Source organism: Oryx dammah, unplaced genomic scaffold (genome assembly GCF_014754425.2).
Source record: "Oryx dammah isolate SB20612 unplaced genomic scaffold, SCBI_Odam_1.1 HiC_scaffold_23, whole genome shotgun sequence".
NCBI lineage: Eukaryota > Metazoa > Chordata > Mammalia > Artiodactyla > Bovidae > Oryx > Oryx dammah.
In genome coordinates this window covers 10,120,216-10,139,155 of record NW_024070207.1, presented here as the reverse complement: position 1 = coordinate 10,139,155, position 18,940 = coordinate 10,120,216, and the positions used below count along the sequence as shown (strand labels likewise).

General features: G+C 39.5%; 1 protein-coding gene across 1 annotated transcript in view; it reads left to right on the top strand.

Annotated features, from left to right (window-relative positions):
- IL1RAPL2 (interleukin 1 receptor accessory protein like 2) overlaps positions 1 to 18,940 on the top strand; it is a 582,426-nt gene that overhangs the window by 543,839 nt on the left and 19,647 nt on the right. Inside the window, exon 6 of the mRNA XM_040266517.1 lies at positions 7,164 to 7,309. Coding sequence (XP_040122451.1) covers positions 7,164 to 7,309 — 146 coding nt within the window. The remainder of the gene's footprint in view (positions 1 to 7,163; positions 7,310 to 18,940) is intronic.

Here is an 18,940-nt window from a genome sequence, read left to right as displayed (position 1 = left end):
AAAACACTCTCCAACATAAATCACAGCAGGATCCTCTATGACCCACATCCCAGAGTAATAGAAATAAAAATAAAAATAAACAAATGGGACCTAATTAAACTTAAAAGCCTTTGCACAATGAAGGAAACTATAAGCAAGGTGAAAAGACAGCCTTCAGAATGGGAGAAAATAATAGCAAACAAAGCAATGGACAAAGAATTAATCTCAAAAATATACAAGTAGCTCCTGCAACTCAATTCAAGAAAAAATAAACAACCTAATCAAAAAATGGACCAAAGAAATAAACAGAGATTTCTCCAAAGAAGACATACAGACGGCTAACAAACACATGAAAAGATGCTCAACATCACTCATTATCAGAGAAATACAAATCAAAACCACAATGAGGTACCATCTCACACTGGTCAGAATGGCTGCTATCCAAAGTCTACAAACAATAAATGCTGGAGAGGGTGTGGAGAAAAGGGTACCCTCTTACACTGTTGGTGGGAATGCAAAATAGTATAGCCACTATGGAAAACAGTGTGGAGATTCCTTGAAAACTGGAAATAGAACTGCCATACAACCCAGCAATCCCACTTCTGGGCATACACACCAAGGAAACCAGAATTGAAAGAGATACATGTACCCCAATGTTCATCGCAGCACTGTTTATGATAGGCAGGACATGGAAGCAACCTATATGTCCATCAGCAGATGAATGGATAAGAAAGCTGTGGTACATATACACAATGGAATATTACTCAGCCATTAAGAAGAATACATTTGAATCAGTTCCAATGAGAGGGATGAAACTGTAGCCTATTATACAGAGTGAAGTAAGCCAGAAAGAAAAACACCAATACAGTATACTAATGCATATAGAAGGAATTTAGAAAGATGGTAACAATAATCCTATATGCGAGACAGCAAAGGAGACACAGATGTAAAGAACAGTCTTTGGACTCTGTGGGAGAAGGCGAACGTGGGATGGATTTGGGAGAATGGCATTGAAACATGTATATTATTATATGTGAAACAGATCCAGGTTCGATGCATGAGACAGGGTGCTCAGGGCTGGTGCACTGGGATGACCCAGAGGGATAGGATAGGGAGGGAGGTGGGAGGGGGTTCAGGATGGGGAACACATGTACACCCATGGCTGATTCATGTGAATGCATGGAAAAATCCACTATAATATTGTAAAGTATTTAGCCTCCAATTAAAATAAATAAATTAAAAATAATTTCAGCAACATTCAAGCATACAATATCATGTTACTGAGTATAGTCACCATGCTGTATATCAGATCCTCAAAACTTTGTACAATTGTTTTTATTGCTATTATTATTTTAAATAAGCTGTTACCTGTTGAATTAATTATGAATATGAAAAGTAAGACATTTTACCTTTCTTCACTCCTATCTCTTCTTTTCATTATGAAGATCCAAATTTGACCTGTTTCATTTTCATTTTCCCTTACGAATTTCTTTTAACATTTTTTACAGTGCATGTCTACTTGCAACAAATTCCCTCACTTTTTGTCTGAAAAAGTCTTTATTTCTCCTTCACATTGGAAGGAAAAATGGATACAATATTCTAGGTTGGTTGTAAATTCATTTGAACACTTTCAATATTACACTCCACTCTGTTCTTGCTTATATAGTTCCTAAAGATCTGTTTCTTATTCTTATTCCCCTATAGGTAAGTTTTTATTTTTTTCCTCCCTCTGAATCGTTTCAAGATTTTTCTCTCATTTTTTCCCACTTTTTACAGTTAGAATATGATCCGTCAAGATGTAGCTTTTAAAATATTTACTCTGCTTGATATTCTCTGAACTTCCTGCATCTGTGTTCTGGTATCTTTGGAAAATTCTCAGTTACTATTACTTCTTATATTTCTATTGTTCCTTTCTCTTTCGTAGTTTGGTGTTTTGTATTTTGGTAATATAGGGGCAGGAGGAGAAGGGGACAACAGAGGATGAGATGGCTGGATGGCATCACCGACTCAATGGACATAAGTTTGGGTAAACTCCGGGTGTTGGTGATGGACAGAGAGGCCTGGTGTGCTGTGAATCATGGGGTTGCAGAGTCGGACACAACTGAGTGACTGAACTGAACTGAACATAGATTATATGTATGTTACTCCTTTTGTAGTTATACCTCTGGTGTTCAATATTTTGTTCCTTTTTTGCCATGTTCTCTTCTGCATTTCAGTTTAGGAGATTTCTGTTGACTGTCCTCAAGATCACTTATTCTTTCTTTGGCCACATCCAGTCTATTAATGGCCCATGAAAGGCACTGTTTATTCCTATTACAATGTCTTGTTTTCTAGCATTTCCTTTTGATTCCTTCTTAGAATTTCCATTTTTCAGGTTATATTACCAATCTATTGTTTATATTGTTCACTTTTTCCATTTGAGACTTTAACTTATTAATCATGGTTATTTTATATTCTCATTCTGATCATTCTCTGCCATATATGAGTATGGTTCTGATGGTTGTGTTGTCTTTTCAAAACTTTTTCTTTTTAATATGTCTTATTTTTTGTTTAAAAACCAGATGTAACATATCAGATAAAAGGAACTGAAGTAAGTGTGTCTTTAAAGTAAGATTTTATGTTTATGTGGCTAGAAGTTAAGCTGTGTTTACTGTTTTCTGTGGTTGTAGGTATTCAGTTCAGTCACCCAGTTACGCCTGACTCTTTGCGACCCCATGAATCGCAGCACACCAGGCCTCCCTGTCCATCACCAACTCCCGGAGCCTACCCAAACTCATGCCCATCGAGTCAGTGATGCCATCCAGCCATCTCATCCTGGGTTGTCCCCTTCTCCTCCTGCCCCCAATCCCTCCCAGCATCAGAGTCTTTTCCAATGAGTCAACTCTTCACATGAGGTGGCCAAAGTATTGGAGTTTCAGCTTCAGCATCAGTCCTTCCAATGAACACCCAGGACTGATCTCCTTTAGGATGGACTGGTTGGATCTCCTTGCAGTCCAAGGGACTCTCAAGAGTCTTCTCCAATACCATAGTTCAAAAGCATCAATTCTTTGCCACTCAGCTTTCTTCACAGTCCAACTCTCACATCCATACATGACCGCTGGAAAAACCATAGCCTTGACTAGATGGACCTTTGTTGGCAAAGTAATATCTCTGCTTTTTAATATGCTATCTAGGTTGGTCATAACTTTTCTTCCAAGGAGTAAGCGTCTTTTAACTTCATGGCTGCAATCACCATCTGCAGTGATTTTGGAGCCCCAAAAGATAAAGTCTGACACTGTTTCCACTGTTTCCCCATCTATTTCCCATGAAGTGATGGGACCAGATGCCATGATCTTAGTTTTCCGAGTGTTGAGCTTTAAGGCAACTTTTTCACTCTCCTCTTTCACTTTCATCAAGAGGCTCTTTAGTTCCTCTTCACTTTCTGCCATAAGGGTGGTGTCATCTGCATGTCTGAGGTTATTGATATTTCTCCCGGCAATCTAGATTCCAGCTTATGTTTCTTCCAGTCCAGCGTTTCTCGTGATGTACCCTGCATAGAAGTTAAATAAGCAGGGTGACGATATACAGCCTTGACGTATTCCTTTTCCAATTTGGAACCAGTCTATTGTTCCATGTCCAGGTCTAACTGTTGCAGGTGTAAAAGGCTAAAATTTCCTATAATGTACTTGTTTACATCTCCATTGTTTCTTTCAGTTCTCCTAGAGACTGCTTCTGAAACAGGGTCTGAGCCTGGCCATTCTTTCATCTCAAAGCCCTTGACTGGTATGGTGGTAAATATTCTATAACACTGTGATAAAGTCTTAGTCTTTCCATCAGCTTGTGCCTTCAGGCTCTGACCTTTACAAGTGCTTCTCAGCTTTCCTCCTTTTCTTAGATGAAACAGAAAGGCTTGAGGAGGCTGGAGTTAGATATTTCTCTTTCCTCCAGTTTCGGTAAAACTCGAAATTTAGGTAATTTAGGCTCTGCTAAAGAAGTTTCCCTTGAGGGCATGCCTTTGTTAAGAAGAAAGAGTGCTCTAGGCTCCTTTCAAGATAGTTGCCTTTCCCTCCTCCCTTGCCCAAAGGGTAAAGGAACATGTCTCTGATCTTCACCCTGAAACCCTGGACAGGCTCTTGGAAGCAAAGCTCATGAAAGTATGAGGCACCCCTAAGATTAGATCTCATGGAGTTTTGTTACCTTTCAAGCTAGTCCACACTAGCCCTACAGTGACTCATCAATTAATTGTTTTTTATTCGTATTGGTTCCTGTTCCTGGGTTTCTGCTCCCAGTGCACTGTGATTCTCAGTATTTGCCTCACTATCTCAAATTCACAGAACAGAAGTTTCCCCTGTGACCTAAGAAGAGTTGTTGGCTTTCATTTTGTTCACTTTTTTCTTGTTTTAAGGGTGAGAGTGAAAACTTCCAAACTTTTCTAGCATGACTTTTTAAATAATAGGTCTTAACAATAAAACTTTTAAAAGTAGTGATTTCTGTCACCTGAATTTAGTATTTTTTATTTTGTCAGTATTCACTGTTGCCTATAACTTGCCTTCAATATTAACCCTTGGAGTGAGATACTTCTGAAGTTATTTGAAGTATATCCCAGGATCCCCTCATTTGTATCCCCCATTCCAAAACCAGTCCCTTCAGTGTCAAACATTCTGCGAAAACCTATTTCTGTCTTCTCTCCTAGAAAATGCTTCCTTCTTCCTTTTGTTTAGGCAGAGTCTTCTCAAGCCATCTCCAGCTACTTCAGTAAATAATAGTCTGTTGTTGTTGTTTTTTTGAAATTCCATAGTAAGCATGACTATACCACCCTGTTTTACCTCATTCCCCCTATAATTTTTTCAGCTATGTAGATTTTGTTCCCTTGTTTAGATGTTAAAGCTTACTGGGAGCGGCACCTGGTCTTTTAATGCTTACGTTTCTCTAACACCAATATCTATCTACCCCAGAGCTAGGCACTTAGGGGAATGACAAAGAATCATTGATAGATTGTTATATATCAATATTTGGTAGGAAATTGTGACTACTCTGCAGAGTGATTTATAGACATAAACACCAACTTGCTCTTTAATTCCAAAAAAGCAAGTCCCCTCTATATTTTCAAAAGCTGATAATTAAGACACCTCATATATATTAATAGATGGATGAAGGATCATTTTTCAAATCCTCTCTCCAGATTCTTTCTGCAGCCTGTGAAGAGCTGTTTTTGGAAACTGCATTAGAAATGAAGAGGGAAAGGCTTGGTCTGGCGGGACAGGATCAGCTTTCTGCCTCATGCCTGGCAAAGGCTGTGGCTGCCCTACACGTGAAGCTTTAAATCAAATTTAATTTGTGGTGCTCAAGCAGCTTCTGGCATTAAAGGGGGTTATTCCATAGAGGGTCACACAGAACTAAAAAATTGCATATAGTGCAATTTGCACATAGCAGGGAGAAAATGGAGTAAAATTCAACATAAACTGTGAAGACAGTAAATTCTCATTTTTCCTTGTTTAGGTTTATGTTGGGATAGGGGAAAGAGAGGAGAACTGCAAGTTTAGCCAAGAAGAAAAATATTAATAGACTACCAGCAAAATACGATTAAGACAATTCTTATACTAAGGAGATTTATTCAAGTTATAAATGCTAGTATTATAAACTCTCTGATATGTATGATATTGGAAGCTAACAGAAATAGGGTTAATTTTAAAAACATGTATTGGGGATATAATCTGTGTTTAGGATTTCAGTATGGGGGAGTCTCAGATTCCAAGAACTCCCTTCCACCAACCCGACTTTAAGCCTTCCCTTCTCTCAGAGGGAATCCAAAAGAGATTCATCCAAGCCAAATTTAAGTATCAACATGTATAAATACAAATATATTTGGAGGAGCCAAAATTTAAACAGTTTCCCTTTGGATAATGAAATGTTGGTATTTAATGACATTCATTTGCACTTGCATCTGCTATTTAATCTTAAAATCACTTTAAACCATTTTACCTCCACAACAAAGTTAAAGAGGATAGGTATTTTTCCCAACTTAAAGATGAGTTATATTAAGGCACCATTGAGTTAATTACTTTGTAAGAATCCAGCTTGAGCTTGTAAGTGGGAGGCCCATATTTATAACCCAGTTTTTGCTGAGTACAGTTGTCTTTTCCAACTTTATGCTAAATGCCAGTACATCAGAATGTTCTTCACTGCCTTCAGAACCAAGTATCCAAAAAGGAGATGAGAATTTCCCTCTTGTAAATTCATATATTTAACAAGTTCATCTTAGACCTTAATGGCAGGCTTTCCACTATTTGGACTCACAATTTGCTCTTTCTTTGGTTGAAAGCAAGAGATAGAAAGTAAAAGTCAACAGGGTGCCCACTTTCACCTCACCCAGGAGGCAGCTGGCCACTGGCAAGAATATAGCTCTCCAAAGAAACAAGAGACGCACCCCTCAGGAAAGTTTCCTGGCAACTCAGCTCCTCTGTGAAGAACAACTGTTACTGGCCATTCAAGACCCGTAACCTCACTTGAGAAAGCAAAAGGCAGGACTATGAAAAAAATACACATAAGGCAGTTTCTCTTGTGTGGGTAGGAGGGTGCAGAGGGAAGGAGAAAGACAAATGGTGAGCAAAGTCGTTGGGGGGTGGGAAGCAGGGCCATAGTAGTACATTGGAGGATTAGGGGTATATGCCTGCATTGGACAAAAGGCAGGAGAAAGTAGAGAATAGGCTTCTTATTGATATTTGGGGATAGAATGCCACTAACCACCCTTAGTTTATTTCTTATAAAGCAATTCTTTTCAAGCCCCCCCTTTATAACTGTCTTACCCCCTGTTGTCAAAACTCTAACACAAACCCTACATTTCTACAGATTTTTCCCCTTCATGTCATGATGCAAAAATCCAGTTTGTTTTCATAAGCTCAGCTTAGAATATGGAGCCCAGTGTTTCTTCCTGTTTGCTACACAAATCATACTGGCTTCATTTATCAAAGCCTGGTGGCATGTTAATATTTCTTTTTGCTGAGTGAATTCCTCACTTTTTTCCTTTCCCATCTGATCTTCACATTAAAAGTCACTTTTTGTGTTTTCTTTTTTGAAGTTTCTGCACATACACCCATCAGCCTACTGGAGACCTTAATGAGCTACATAACTATCTTCAGTCTTGGCATGACTGGGCTCTCCCCAAATCAAACCAATTTAGCCAAGAGTACTTTCCTTTATTTCAGGCTCCTCAAAGAGCATCTTGGAGAAAAAGAAGTTGAGTTGGCACTCATCTTTGATTCAGTGGTGGAGGCTGACCTGGCGAATTATACCTGCCATGTGGAAAATCGAAATGGACGAAAACATGCCAGTGTTCTGCTGCGTAAAAAGGGTATTCATTTTTATAACTGTTACCATAGTTTGTTTAGCTACGTAGTAACTGTTGAAGTCAGGTATGTTTCCTGGCCTGATTTTATTATCTAGTATAAATTTCTATTAATTATTCTTTTATTTTTAAGGAAAACTCTCTTTTGCTGTGGATATCACCATAAAATGCCTATGGTCTTTCATATCATTAGAAAATGGACAGATGACATGAAATACTGTTAAATTGTGTTAAATCCAGTGAGACTGCTGGGCCGTATGGTAGCTTTATTCCTATTTTTTAAAGGAATCTACATACTGTTCTGCATAGTAGTTGAACCAGTTTGCATTCCCACCAACAGTGTAAGAGAGACTCTGTGACAGCCTGGAGGGATGGGGTGGGGAGGAGGTGGGAGGCGGGTTCAGGATGGGGGGAACAAATGTATACCTATGGCCGAGTCATACTGATGTTTAGTAAAAAACCATCACAATATTGTAAAGTAATTTTCCTCCAATTGCAATAAATAAAAATTTTTAAAAATTGAGTGAGATGAAAAAATACCTTGGTTATAAGTATTACATAAAATTTGATGGGCATTGATATTTAAATTTTTCTCTATAGTTCACCTTCATCTTATATTGCTTAGATGAAATACTAGAGGTTTTACTATTAGATAAGAAACAGTCACTTATTAAATTCCCTGACTAGAATATAAATAGAAATAAGGACTAGTATCATATAATATTTTACCATTGTTATAATGAAGATTATGAACAATATTTAATGAGATGACCTGGTGTTCAAGGCCTTTAGCAGGTGCATCTATTTTTAAATAGTTTGGCCTTTATGTAGATCACTTTCCAGTGATGACTCCATATGGGGTGGAAATTGCATATAATGGGCAAAGAAAAGAAACTATAAATTTACAAATAAAAGAGAGAAAAATAGACATAGGAATAACAATTCCGGCACCTGGAGCAGCTTCCGAGATTGGCTCTTGCCCTGCCACGACTCCTGATTACTGCAAAAGACAAAATACTTCATGTATATGTGCATCTAGCAAAGGTTTTGTAAATGTAACTGAACAAATGTTCTCAGTCAGTGTTCTTCTTGTGTAGGCTATAGAGCAATAGAACAGATTCAGTCAGCAAGGTCACTAGTTGTACCTTATAGCCAAGATGGAATTTCTATTTTCCCACCAGCTCAAATACTTGACCTTGCCCAGCAGCTCTAGGAGAAGCAGGGAAATGTCATTAGTCTGAGAATAATGCTTTTATCTCTTTAGCACCATTTCTTACTATGCTGGACATGATTTTATTTTAAAATAATGGAGTGTTTAAGTATAGAGGAGTCTAACATGGACAGTGAAATGAGACCCTGCTTCAGGAGATCCCAGTGCAGCTACTGACTTAGCTGCCTGCCTTAGTAGGACTAACTTGTCTGATTAGACAGCCTAAACCTTAGTTTCCTCATCTATAAAATAGGGGTAATAATACCTACCTTGCAGAGTCACTTTGAGGTTCAAATAATAATGATATGATATGAAGTATATCATGCTCAAAGTGTTATTAAATGGAATTTGTATGCACTTAGCAACCACTTGTCCACCTACATGAAAGGCAGACATTGATCATGTCCAAATAACCTTGTTGCAAGGATAGTTTTGTTCCTGTCCATCTCAGTCTCATTTTAGGCTTAGAGATCCTCCAAGCCAGACTCGACTGCACCTAAGTATCCTCAGTAACTTGGGCAGTGTCTCACCACTAATAGGCACTTAGAATCCCTTCTGGTTAATGAAAGAATAATGTTCTCTTTTATTATTGAGGAGCATATATAGCAAGCATTGTGTTAGGTATTAGGAAATAGACATCCTTAAGTCTGCATGGGGTTTATAGTCTGCAGGGCAGTGAGGGTACAAAGAAAGACAAACCTTACTCATGAAACAAAAAATTGCATAAAATATCTGAAGTGTTATAATTAAAAACTTTCTCAGAGGAAAAATAATGAGGGGGGTCTGATCATATAGTCAGTCAGTAGAGGTAGAAATAGCCTTGAGTTTTAAAATAAATCCATTTTCCTTTGATAAGTAAAGTTACCACTAGCTGCCCTTCACTTCCAATAATCTAACACTAGAAACCAAGGTACGCTCTAAAACTGCTGCCTCCCACGGCTTCTGCAAGGAAATGTGTCTAAATCATGAATAACTGAGAATATTAATTCCCATCTTTCTAAACATTAGAGTTCCCCAGGTTTCAGGTCCCCTCTTCTCAGTCCCTAGATGATTTCATTCCATCTCCACCTCAGTTTTGCTCATGATTTATTTGCTGCCATCTCCCAAATTTGTCTTTAGCTTGGACTTCTCGCCTCAACTCCAGAGTTGTATTCCTAACTGCCTATTCCACAGCAATTCAAAAACTCCACTAGTAAACATATCTAGTAGGCATATCAAGCTTCACTTGTCCCACACAGGATTCCTGATTTCTCCTCCCTGTAAACTTGATCCTCCAGTTGCGTCTCCATCTCCATCACCATCCTTCCAGTTGCTCAGGCCAAATATCCTTGGAGTCATCCTGGACTTTTTCTTTTCTATACTCACACATGCTTTATCTAGGCTAGCAGGAAATTCGATGGCTATGCCTTTACAACACACCTACACTGAGCACGTTCCCCACCTTTATTGTTACCATCTAAGTCTGAGCCACCAGCATCAATTACCTGGCTCACTGCATTCCCCCCTAACTGGTCTCCCCGCTTGCCCCTTGTTCCCTTACAGTCTAATCTCAACACAGTTTCTGGATTTATCCTTTAAATACTCAGGTCAGATCGTATCATTTCTCTAGTCAGAACCATCCAATTACAGAACCTTCAGTTTCCTGGTAACTCAGTCGGTAAAGAATCTGCCTGCAAGGCAGGAGATGCGGGTTTGATCCCTGGGTCTGGAAGATTCCCTGGAGAAGGGAGTGGCTACCCACTCCAGTATTCTTGCCTGGGAAATCCCAAGGACAGAGGAGCCTGGTGGGCCCCAGTCCATAGGATCACAAGAGTCAGACCTGATGTAGCAACTAACCACAACACCACCACACTAATGAAACCCCAAATCTTTGCCATGTCCTCCAAGACATTTCTGATCTCATTTTCTACCACAATCTGCCTTAAACTTTGCATACACTAGCCTCCTTTTTGTTTCTCATGCTCACCAAGCATGGTCCTGGTTCCTGATCTTTGCACTTGCTACTTCCTCTGCCTGGAACACTCTTTCCCCAGCAATTCCTATGACTCACTCCCTCTATTCTTACAGGTCTCTGTTTAAATACTACCTATTCAACAGGGCTTTCCCTGGTCACTCTTTATAAGATAGTACTACCCAAACTCTTTCTTTAAAACATTCTTTTAGCTTTATTGAGTTAAAAAAAGTGAAAGTGTTAGTCACTCTTTGTGACTAACATGTCCGACTCTTTGTGACCCCATGTACTGTAGCCCACCGAGCTCCTCTGTCCATGGAATTTTCCAGGCAAGAATGCTGGAGTGGGTAGTCATTCCTTTTCCAGGTGATCTTTCCGACCCTGGGATCAAACCCAGGTCTCTTGCATTGCAGGCAGGTTCTTTACCATCTGAGTCATCATGTAAAACTGACAAACAAAATTGTAAGATATTTTAAGTGTACAACATGATGATTTGCAAGTTGTGAAATGACTCCCCCCATTGAGTTAATTAACAATCACCTCACACACCTACCTTTTATTTCTGTGTGTGTGAGAACATTAAATTTCTACCTTCCTGGCAAATTTCAATGCTACAATCCAGTGTTACCCACTATGTCACCATTTTATAGCTTAGCTCCTCTCACCATATTCACCTACTCAAAATCTGCCCTTTTACTAATCTCACCCTATTTTCTCCCTGACCCTCCATCCCCTGACAATCACTTTTCTCTTTTCTGTTTCTATGACTTCAACTTAAAAAAATTCCACATATAAGTGATATCATACACTATATTTAGTTTTCTCTGTCTGCCTTATTTCACTTACCATAATGCACTCCAGGTTCATCCATGTTGTAGCAAATGACAAGAATCTCTTTCTTTATTAAGGCTGAATAATATTCTGTTGTGTGCTGTGCTTAGACACTCAGTCATATCCGACTCTTTGTGACCCCAAGAACTATAGCCCACCAGGCTCCTCTGTCCATGGGGATTCTCCAGGCAAGAATACTGGAATGGGTTGCCATGCCCTCCTCCAGGGGATCTTTCCAACCCAGAGAGCAAACACAGGTCTCCTGCATTGCAGGTGAATTCTTTAGTATCTGAGCCACTTGGGGAAGACTATTCCATTGTGTACATATGCCAGATTTTCTAGATCTATTCATCCATTGCCGGAGAAGGCAATGGCACCCCACTCCAGTACTCTTGCCTGGAAAATCCCATGGATGGAGGAGCCTGGAAGGCTGCAGTCCATGGGGTCACTGAGGGTCGGGCATGACTGAGCGACTTCACTTTCACTTTTCACATTCATGCATTGGAGAAGGAAATGGCAACCCACTCCAGTGTTCTTGCCTGGAGGATCCCAGGGATGGGGGAGCCTGGTGGGCTGCCGTCTATGGGGTCGCACAGAGTCGGACACGACTGAAGCGACTTAGCAGCAGCAGCAGCAGCATACTAGCTGCTCAAGCTAAAAATGTTTAAATCACTTTGACTCATCTCTTAAGAACCCCCATTTTGGGACTTCCCTGATGGTCCAGTGGCTAAGATTCTGCACTCCCAGTGCAGGGGGTGTGGGTTCAATCCCTGGTCAGGGAACTAGATCTCACATGCTGCAACTAAGAGTGAGCACAAGTAAGACCCAGTGCAGCCAAATAAATGAATACAGGTTAAGAGGAAAAAAACAGCCATTTCACTTTCAAAAGGTATCCAGACACTGATCACTTCTCTACTCTATCCTAGTCTGAGCCATTTTTCAGTGGATCACTGCACAACAGGTTCCTAACTAGTCTCCCTGATTTCATCTTTGTTCCCCTCCATTCTACTTTGAATAGTCTGGGTGAACTTCTTAAAACTGAAGTTAGATCACAAAATCACTTTACAAAACAACAACAACAAAACAAAACAAAAATACTGTAGTTATCCCCATCTCACTCAAAGTGTTAATCCCTCAGTTGTGTTCAACTCTTTGCAACCCATGGACTGTGGCCCTACCAGGCCCCTTTGTCCATGGAATCCTCCAGGCAAGAGTACTGGAGTGGGTTGCCATTCCCTTCTCCACGGGATCTTCCTGACCCAGGGATCAAACCCAGGTCTTCTGCATTGCAGGCAGATTTTTTACTGTTTGAGCCACCAGGGAAGCCCCAAAGCAACAGCTCAAAGTCCTTGTTCTGGTGCACAAGGCCCTGCATGATATACTTCCTCCATTACCCCTCTAAACTGACCTCCTTCTATCTTCCCTTCACTCATTCCAAAGAAGTACCAGACCTGTTCTTGCCTTTGAGCCTCTGTGTTAGCTGTTTCCCCTTCCTGGAATATTCTTCTTCCCTTAAATATCTACATGGCTGACTTACTTTCTTTACACAAATGTCACTTTAGTAAGGCCTACCTCAAACCACCCTATTTAAAGTTGCCAACCACTCTCATCCTCTGATATTCCCATGATCCCCTTAATGTGTCCTTCTTCCTTTTTCCATAGTGCTTACCACCACTTTCGAACACTGCCATACAGTTTACTTGTCATGTTCATTGTATTATTGTCCATATTCCAACACTAGAACACAGGCTGCTTTGTTCACTGATGTATCCTAAGAACCCCTGGAGGAGGGCATGGCAAGCCACTCCAGTATTCTTGCCTGGAGAATTCCCATGGACGGAGGGGCTTGGCGGGCTATAGTCCATGGGGTCGCAAAAAATCGGACACAACTGAGTGACTAAGCACAGCATTCATCCATTGATGGACTACCCATCACATTCTTTTCCCTCTCACTTGGCTCTATTTCTGTTTACTTTATTTACTACTATCTGATATCATATTCCATATTTGTTTTCTACTTGTCTCCCTCAACACCTGATACACAGATTAGAATGTAAACTTCATAAAAACAGGGACTTTTCCCTGCCTTACTTATTGCTGTATCCCAAGCACGTAGAATATACTAAGTGCTCAAAGGCATTTGTTGGGTGAAAATGGTCCTCCTAGATGACTAGAGCAGTTAGGTGGAGGATGGATGATAAGGACTGGTAAAGAGAGGATTTCCATGAGATCTGGTCTTGACTGGTATCTAATCTGGGTTATCTGAATGCATTTCTCTTTTCAAAACATTAAATTTCCAGATTGGGGCATAAAAACACAAAGACCTCAAAAGCCAAGTAGATATGGAAATTAAAAGAAAAGGAAGGCTGGATATTAAACACAGGTTACAGAAAACAAGCTGTGCTTTAAAGGGCAGTCATTACTCTTTCATAGAAGATTATTGTCGTGCTTGCTGAAAAGTGTAACTAAGGATATGAGAGCTTCCAAGTTTTCAAGTGAAGTTGAAAGACTGAGTATACAATATTTTGATTTTTAAGTATTAGTACTGACTTTTGGGGAAACATACAGACCAAAAAACCCCCTTTTTTTTTTTTCCTGGCCCATGGTATACCAGTTGTACTCCCTGTTTTAGGTAGCAGTTGAATTTTTCCACTGTGCTTCACAAAAGGATGCAGCTCATCTTCCCTCATTCCATTTTACTTGGGAGCTCTCAATAGTATGGTAGAGGTGCAGAAAAGAACAAGAAGCCCTGCGGTCCTGATCCAGCATATCAAATGAGACTGAACTCTAGTTCATCTTGCAAAATTTCAGTTATTTCCTTTAAAGTTGAACCTTTCAGGCTTTATCACAACATAGCCTGGCATTAGTAGCCACAGTGTTTCCATCTGGAATATAAGTATGGCTCCTTTTATGGAAAAGTAACTTCCTGATGATATAATCAAATATCTAAAATGCCCTAAGTGATCATTATAGAGAAGAAACATTTCATGAATCCTTTCACAAAGGGAAAAGGCCTTTTGTAAAGTGACAACTCATGTCTAATATACGCAGTTAACAGTGTCAGCCTTTCTCAAAGCAAGATGCCCCTTACCTATGTAGGCATCTTCTACCTGCATTTACTAACCTACCATTTCCTCACTCTCTGACAAACTGTTTGCCAGTAAGTACAAGGAACATTGTAGTAAGAAATTCATTCTAAGTGTTTTGAGTAGCCAAGATTCTGAAGTTAGTGCGAGGGAAATTCTGATGATTATGTTTTCTCTGCATATGCGCCCTTTACCACAGACACATATCAACAAATCTCTCTTTCTCTTCATTCCTAGTGCTACTGCCTTACCCTGAATCCCCAACCTGCATAGGAAACCCTCATGTGGGATCGCCTAACCTGCTTCCCAAATTATGAGCAAGCTCAGACCATTTCCAGCTCCTTGACTTCAACTGCTGTTAGTCCCATCTTATGTTGTCTGATCTTCACATTCAAAGTGAAGAACTGGTTGGGTTCAAACTAAGAAGGTTACAAAGAACTACACTTGTACTTTGGGTGCCTAGAAAAAGTTACAGTCACATAAATATTTCCTGTTCTGGCTAGCTCTATCCTTGTGAAGTGTATACATGACATAGTCCAAATAAAATGACTTTTACCTTCTCAGTCAGGGAAATGTCCCTGGAAGGATCCTGCTGAGATGGAAAGTGGCAGTTGAAAACAGAAGACAATAGAAATGCCAGGTGTCATCTGGTTGATGACAATTCTGCCCTCTGATTATAGGATACATGTTTCCCTTTTAATGTGACTGCCTGGGCTGAATCAAAGAATACTGGCTGAATCTCAGGATCTAGATCCACAGTTTTCAATGTAAACAGCCATCATTAGATAATATCTTTCAAAGATATTATTATAAAATGGACCCCAAAACCACAAAGGTACTTTTCACACCACAGCTTTCTTCCATAAGTTCACTGCTAAAAAAGGTATCTACTACTTGAGAGCACAAATTGTTCCTGCTGTTGAAGTTTTCTATCTACCTAATAGCAACTCTACTCTGTAAATAAAACAGAAATTGCTGGAAAAAAATCCCATTAAGTGACTTTGAAAACAGTTCAAAGCTTTCTGACCAGAGAGACACTGATGGAGAGAGACAGAGTTCATAAAAAATTACAACATTAAATGAACATTTTGCAACAGGAAAAACATGTTGAATCAAGACAATCAATAATCTAAGATCAAAGAGAATTCAGTTTTCAGAGTAAACCAAACAAAAGTATGTTGCTCTTTCAATTTAACACTAGCTATTAAAAATGCATAATTGATGTAACATGCTAAAAAAACAAGTGAAGATTATGATATTGCAGCCCCACAGAGGTCTCATAAACAAGCTTGCCTTATCACCCACACAGAGGCTGGTAGTGGTTCCCAGGGAGTCACTTTCTATAGGGAAGGCAGGAGGCAGAGGTAATATGACATAGGATTGTTTTTTATCTGAAGTTTTGTGACTTAATTTTCCAAATGACCACCTCTTACAGCAGGCAGGATAGAGATAGATTCCAATTTCCTGTCCCTGCTCATATGAGGCCCTTCATAATTCTACTTATTAACATATTTGTCTCTCAAAGCAGCTTCACTGTCTTATTTTCCCCCATCCTCCCCCTCTTCCTACTCAAAAAGTATAACATCATATTTCTTACATTTCTTCTGAGTGACTCTCCTGACTGGCTATGCTGTCTCTGGCCACTACCATCTCCCCCCTTACTCCATCTCCTTTAAAATACCAACTTCTCTATTTCCCCATGAAACCTAAAACCTGTTCTCATATGCTGGACTCCAGGGAGCAATATGTGAACCATGAAATTCCAGATGTTCAAGCTGGATTTAGAAAAAGCAGAGGAACCAGAGATCAAATTGCCAACATCCATTGGATCATCAAAAAAGCAAGAGAGTTCCAGAAAAACATCTTTCTGCTTTATTGACTATGCCAAAGCCTTTGACTGTGTGGATCACAATAAACTGTGGAAAATTCTGAAAGTGATGGGAATACCAGACCACCTGACCTGCCTCTTAAGAAATCTGTATGCAGGTCAGGAAGCAACAGTTAGAACTGGACATGGAACAACAGACTGGTTCCAAATAGGAAAAGGAGTACGTCAAGGCTGTATATTGTCACCCTGGTTACTTAACTTACATGCAGAGTACATCATGAGAAACGCTGGGCTGGAAGAAGCACAAGCTGGAATCGATTGCCGAGAGAAATATCAATAACCTCACATATGCAGATGACACCACCATTATGGCAGAAAGTGAAGAAGAACTAAAGAGCCTCTTGATGAAAGTGAAAGAGGAGAGTGAAAAAGTTGGCTTAAAGCTCAACATTCAGAAAACTAAGATCATGGCATCTAGTCCCATCACTTCATGGCAAGTAGATGGGGAAACAGTGGAAACAGTGGCTGACTTTATTTTCTTGGGCTCCAAAATCACTGCAGATGGTGACTGCAGCCATGAAGTTAAAAGACACTTACTCCTTGAAAGGAAACTTATGACCAACCTAGACAACATATTAAAAAGCAGAGACATTACTTTGTCCACAAAGGTCCATCTAGTCAAGGCTATCGTTTTCCCAGTAGTAATGTATGGATGTGAGAGTTGGACTATAAAGAAAGCTGAGCACCGAAGAATAGATGCTTTTGAACTGTGGTGTTTGAGAAGACTTTTGAGAGTCCCTTCAGAGATCCAATCAATCCATCCTAAAGGAGATCAGTCCTGGGTGTTCATTGGAAGGACTGATATTGAAGCTGAAACTCCAATACTTTGGCCACCTGATGCGAAGATCTGACTGATTTGAAAAGACCCTGATGCTGGGAGGGATTGGGGGCAGGAAGAGAAGGGGATGACAGAGGATGAGAACGTTGGATGGCATCACCGACTCAATGGAGATGAGTTTGTGTAGACTCCGGGAGTTGGTAATATATAGGGAGGCCTGGCACACTGGGGCCCACGGGGTCACAAAGAGTTGGACATGACTGAGTGACTGAACTGAACTGAACTGAAGGAGCTCCTCATTTCTTTCTGGTATAGCTACAGAATTCTTCAGTACCCTTCAATAACCTGCCTGAGATCTGCTAAGCCCTAGCATTCTGCCTCGCAATTGTAGTTTAGCTTCTTTCCTCAAAACTTAAAGGACAGGAGCCAAAGTTCACTGCAAGTCATATGTTTTTAAGAAGTATTGCCAACAGTTCTATGGAGGAACAAAGAGAAGGCTTTTCACTGACAGTTTCCAGGATGGAGCTTACAAAACTGAGGTGTAATAAAAAGAACCTTAAATTTGAAATTAAAATTTCTGTTTTCAGGTCTACTTTTTAACTATAAGACCTTGAGTAAGTGAACAAACTGCTGAGTCAGATTCTTCATTAATGATTTTGAATCAGTAATTCCTGCCCTAACAGATTACTTAGAGAATAGACGGTAGACTAGTAGAAAATTTTATCTATACATTACTTACTATTTTATTTTATAGTAAAATATTTTTTCTATAAAATAGTAAAAAATAAAATTTTTTACTATTTTATAGATAAAAATCGATAGAGTATAAAAATCTATCACTTTATAAAGTAAGTGATTTTATAGATAAATCACTATTTTATCTATACATTAATATATATTACTTGTAATATATATTATATACATTTATCTTTTTTCTTATTTTTACATTGAACCTAATTTATCTTAAACAATAAGCCTATATAGAGATAAAGGACAATCTCGGGGAAATACAGATGATTGATGATCTTCTTGTCAAGAGACTTTCAAGAATGGCAGTCTGTCATGCTCATCAATTTGATTTTGGCCAGAATTGATGCATCCAGGGAGGCTGATTGATGCCAAGGAAACTCATGAACAACTGATGTACAAACCAAAATGCCACTCCCTTTTTCAGTTTGTAGTTACATGGTAAGCTGAATTAATAATAAAAGAGTCACTTGGCAATTATGAGATTAGATTAAAGGGAACTTAGCTCATTATATGGAGAAGGAAATGGCAACCCACTCCAGTACTATTGCTTGGAAAATCCCATGGACAGAGGAGCCTGGTAGGCTACAGTCCATGGGGTCGCAAAGAGTTGGACACGACTGAGCGACTTCACTTACTTATCTCTTTTGATGATACACCCTAGATTTTGTAATATCACTAATTAAGCTACAGATAAGTCACTATTCTCTGAGCCTGGGGTGTATTAAGTCTCCTTCCATTATGTATTGATTTAAATTTTCCAACTGTTACAGTTCTAGGGGTGCCCCACTGGAACAACCTAAGGCTGCTATCAGGTACCCTTGTGTTGGCTGAATAGGCCAAGTGATTAGCCTGGATTTCTTATGCTCTTTTAGCCCCACTGGGCATATTATATTGCATATAGATTATAGTCATTTATTCAATTAAGTAGGAAAAATGGATAAGCTAATTTCCCCTGCCTACCTTCTATTGGGTTATGTTCTACCAAGGTTAAATGAAATAGTTACATCCTGCAAGCTCATTCGATTTTATTTGATTCTGAGAATGATTTTATGATTCTGTTCTCCTGTAGAAGAATAGGGCCTGTGGCCTAGGAAGTATTAGATGGTAATCTTCCTAAGCCAAAAGATAATTTCACAGGAACAA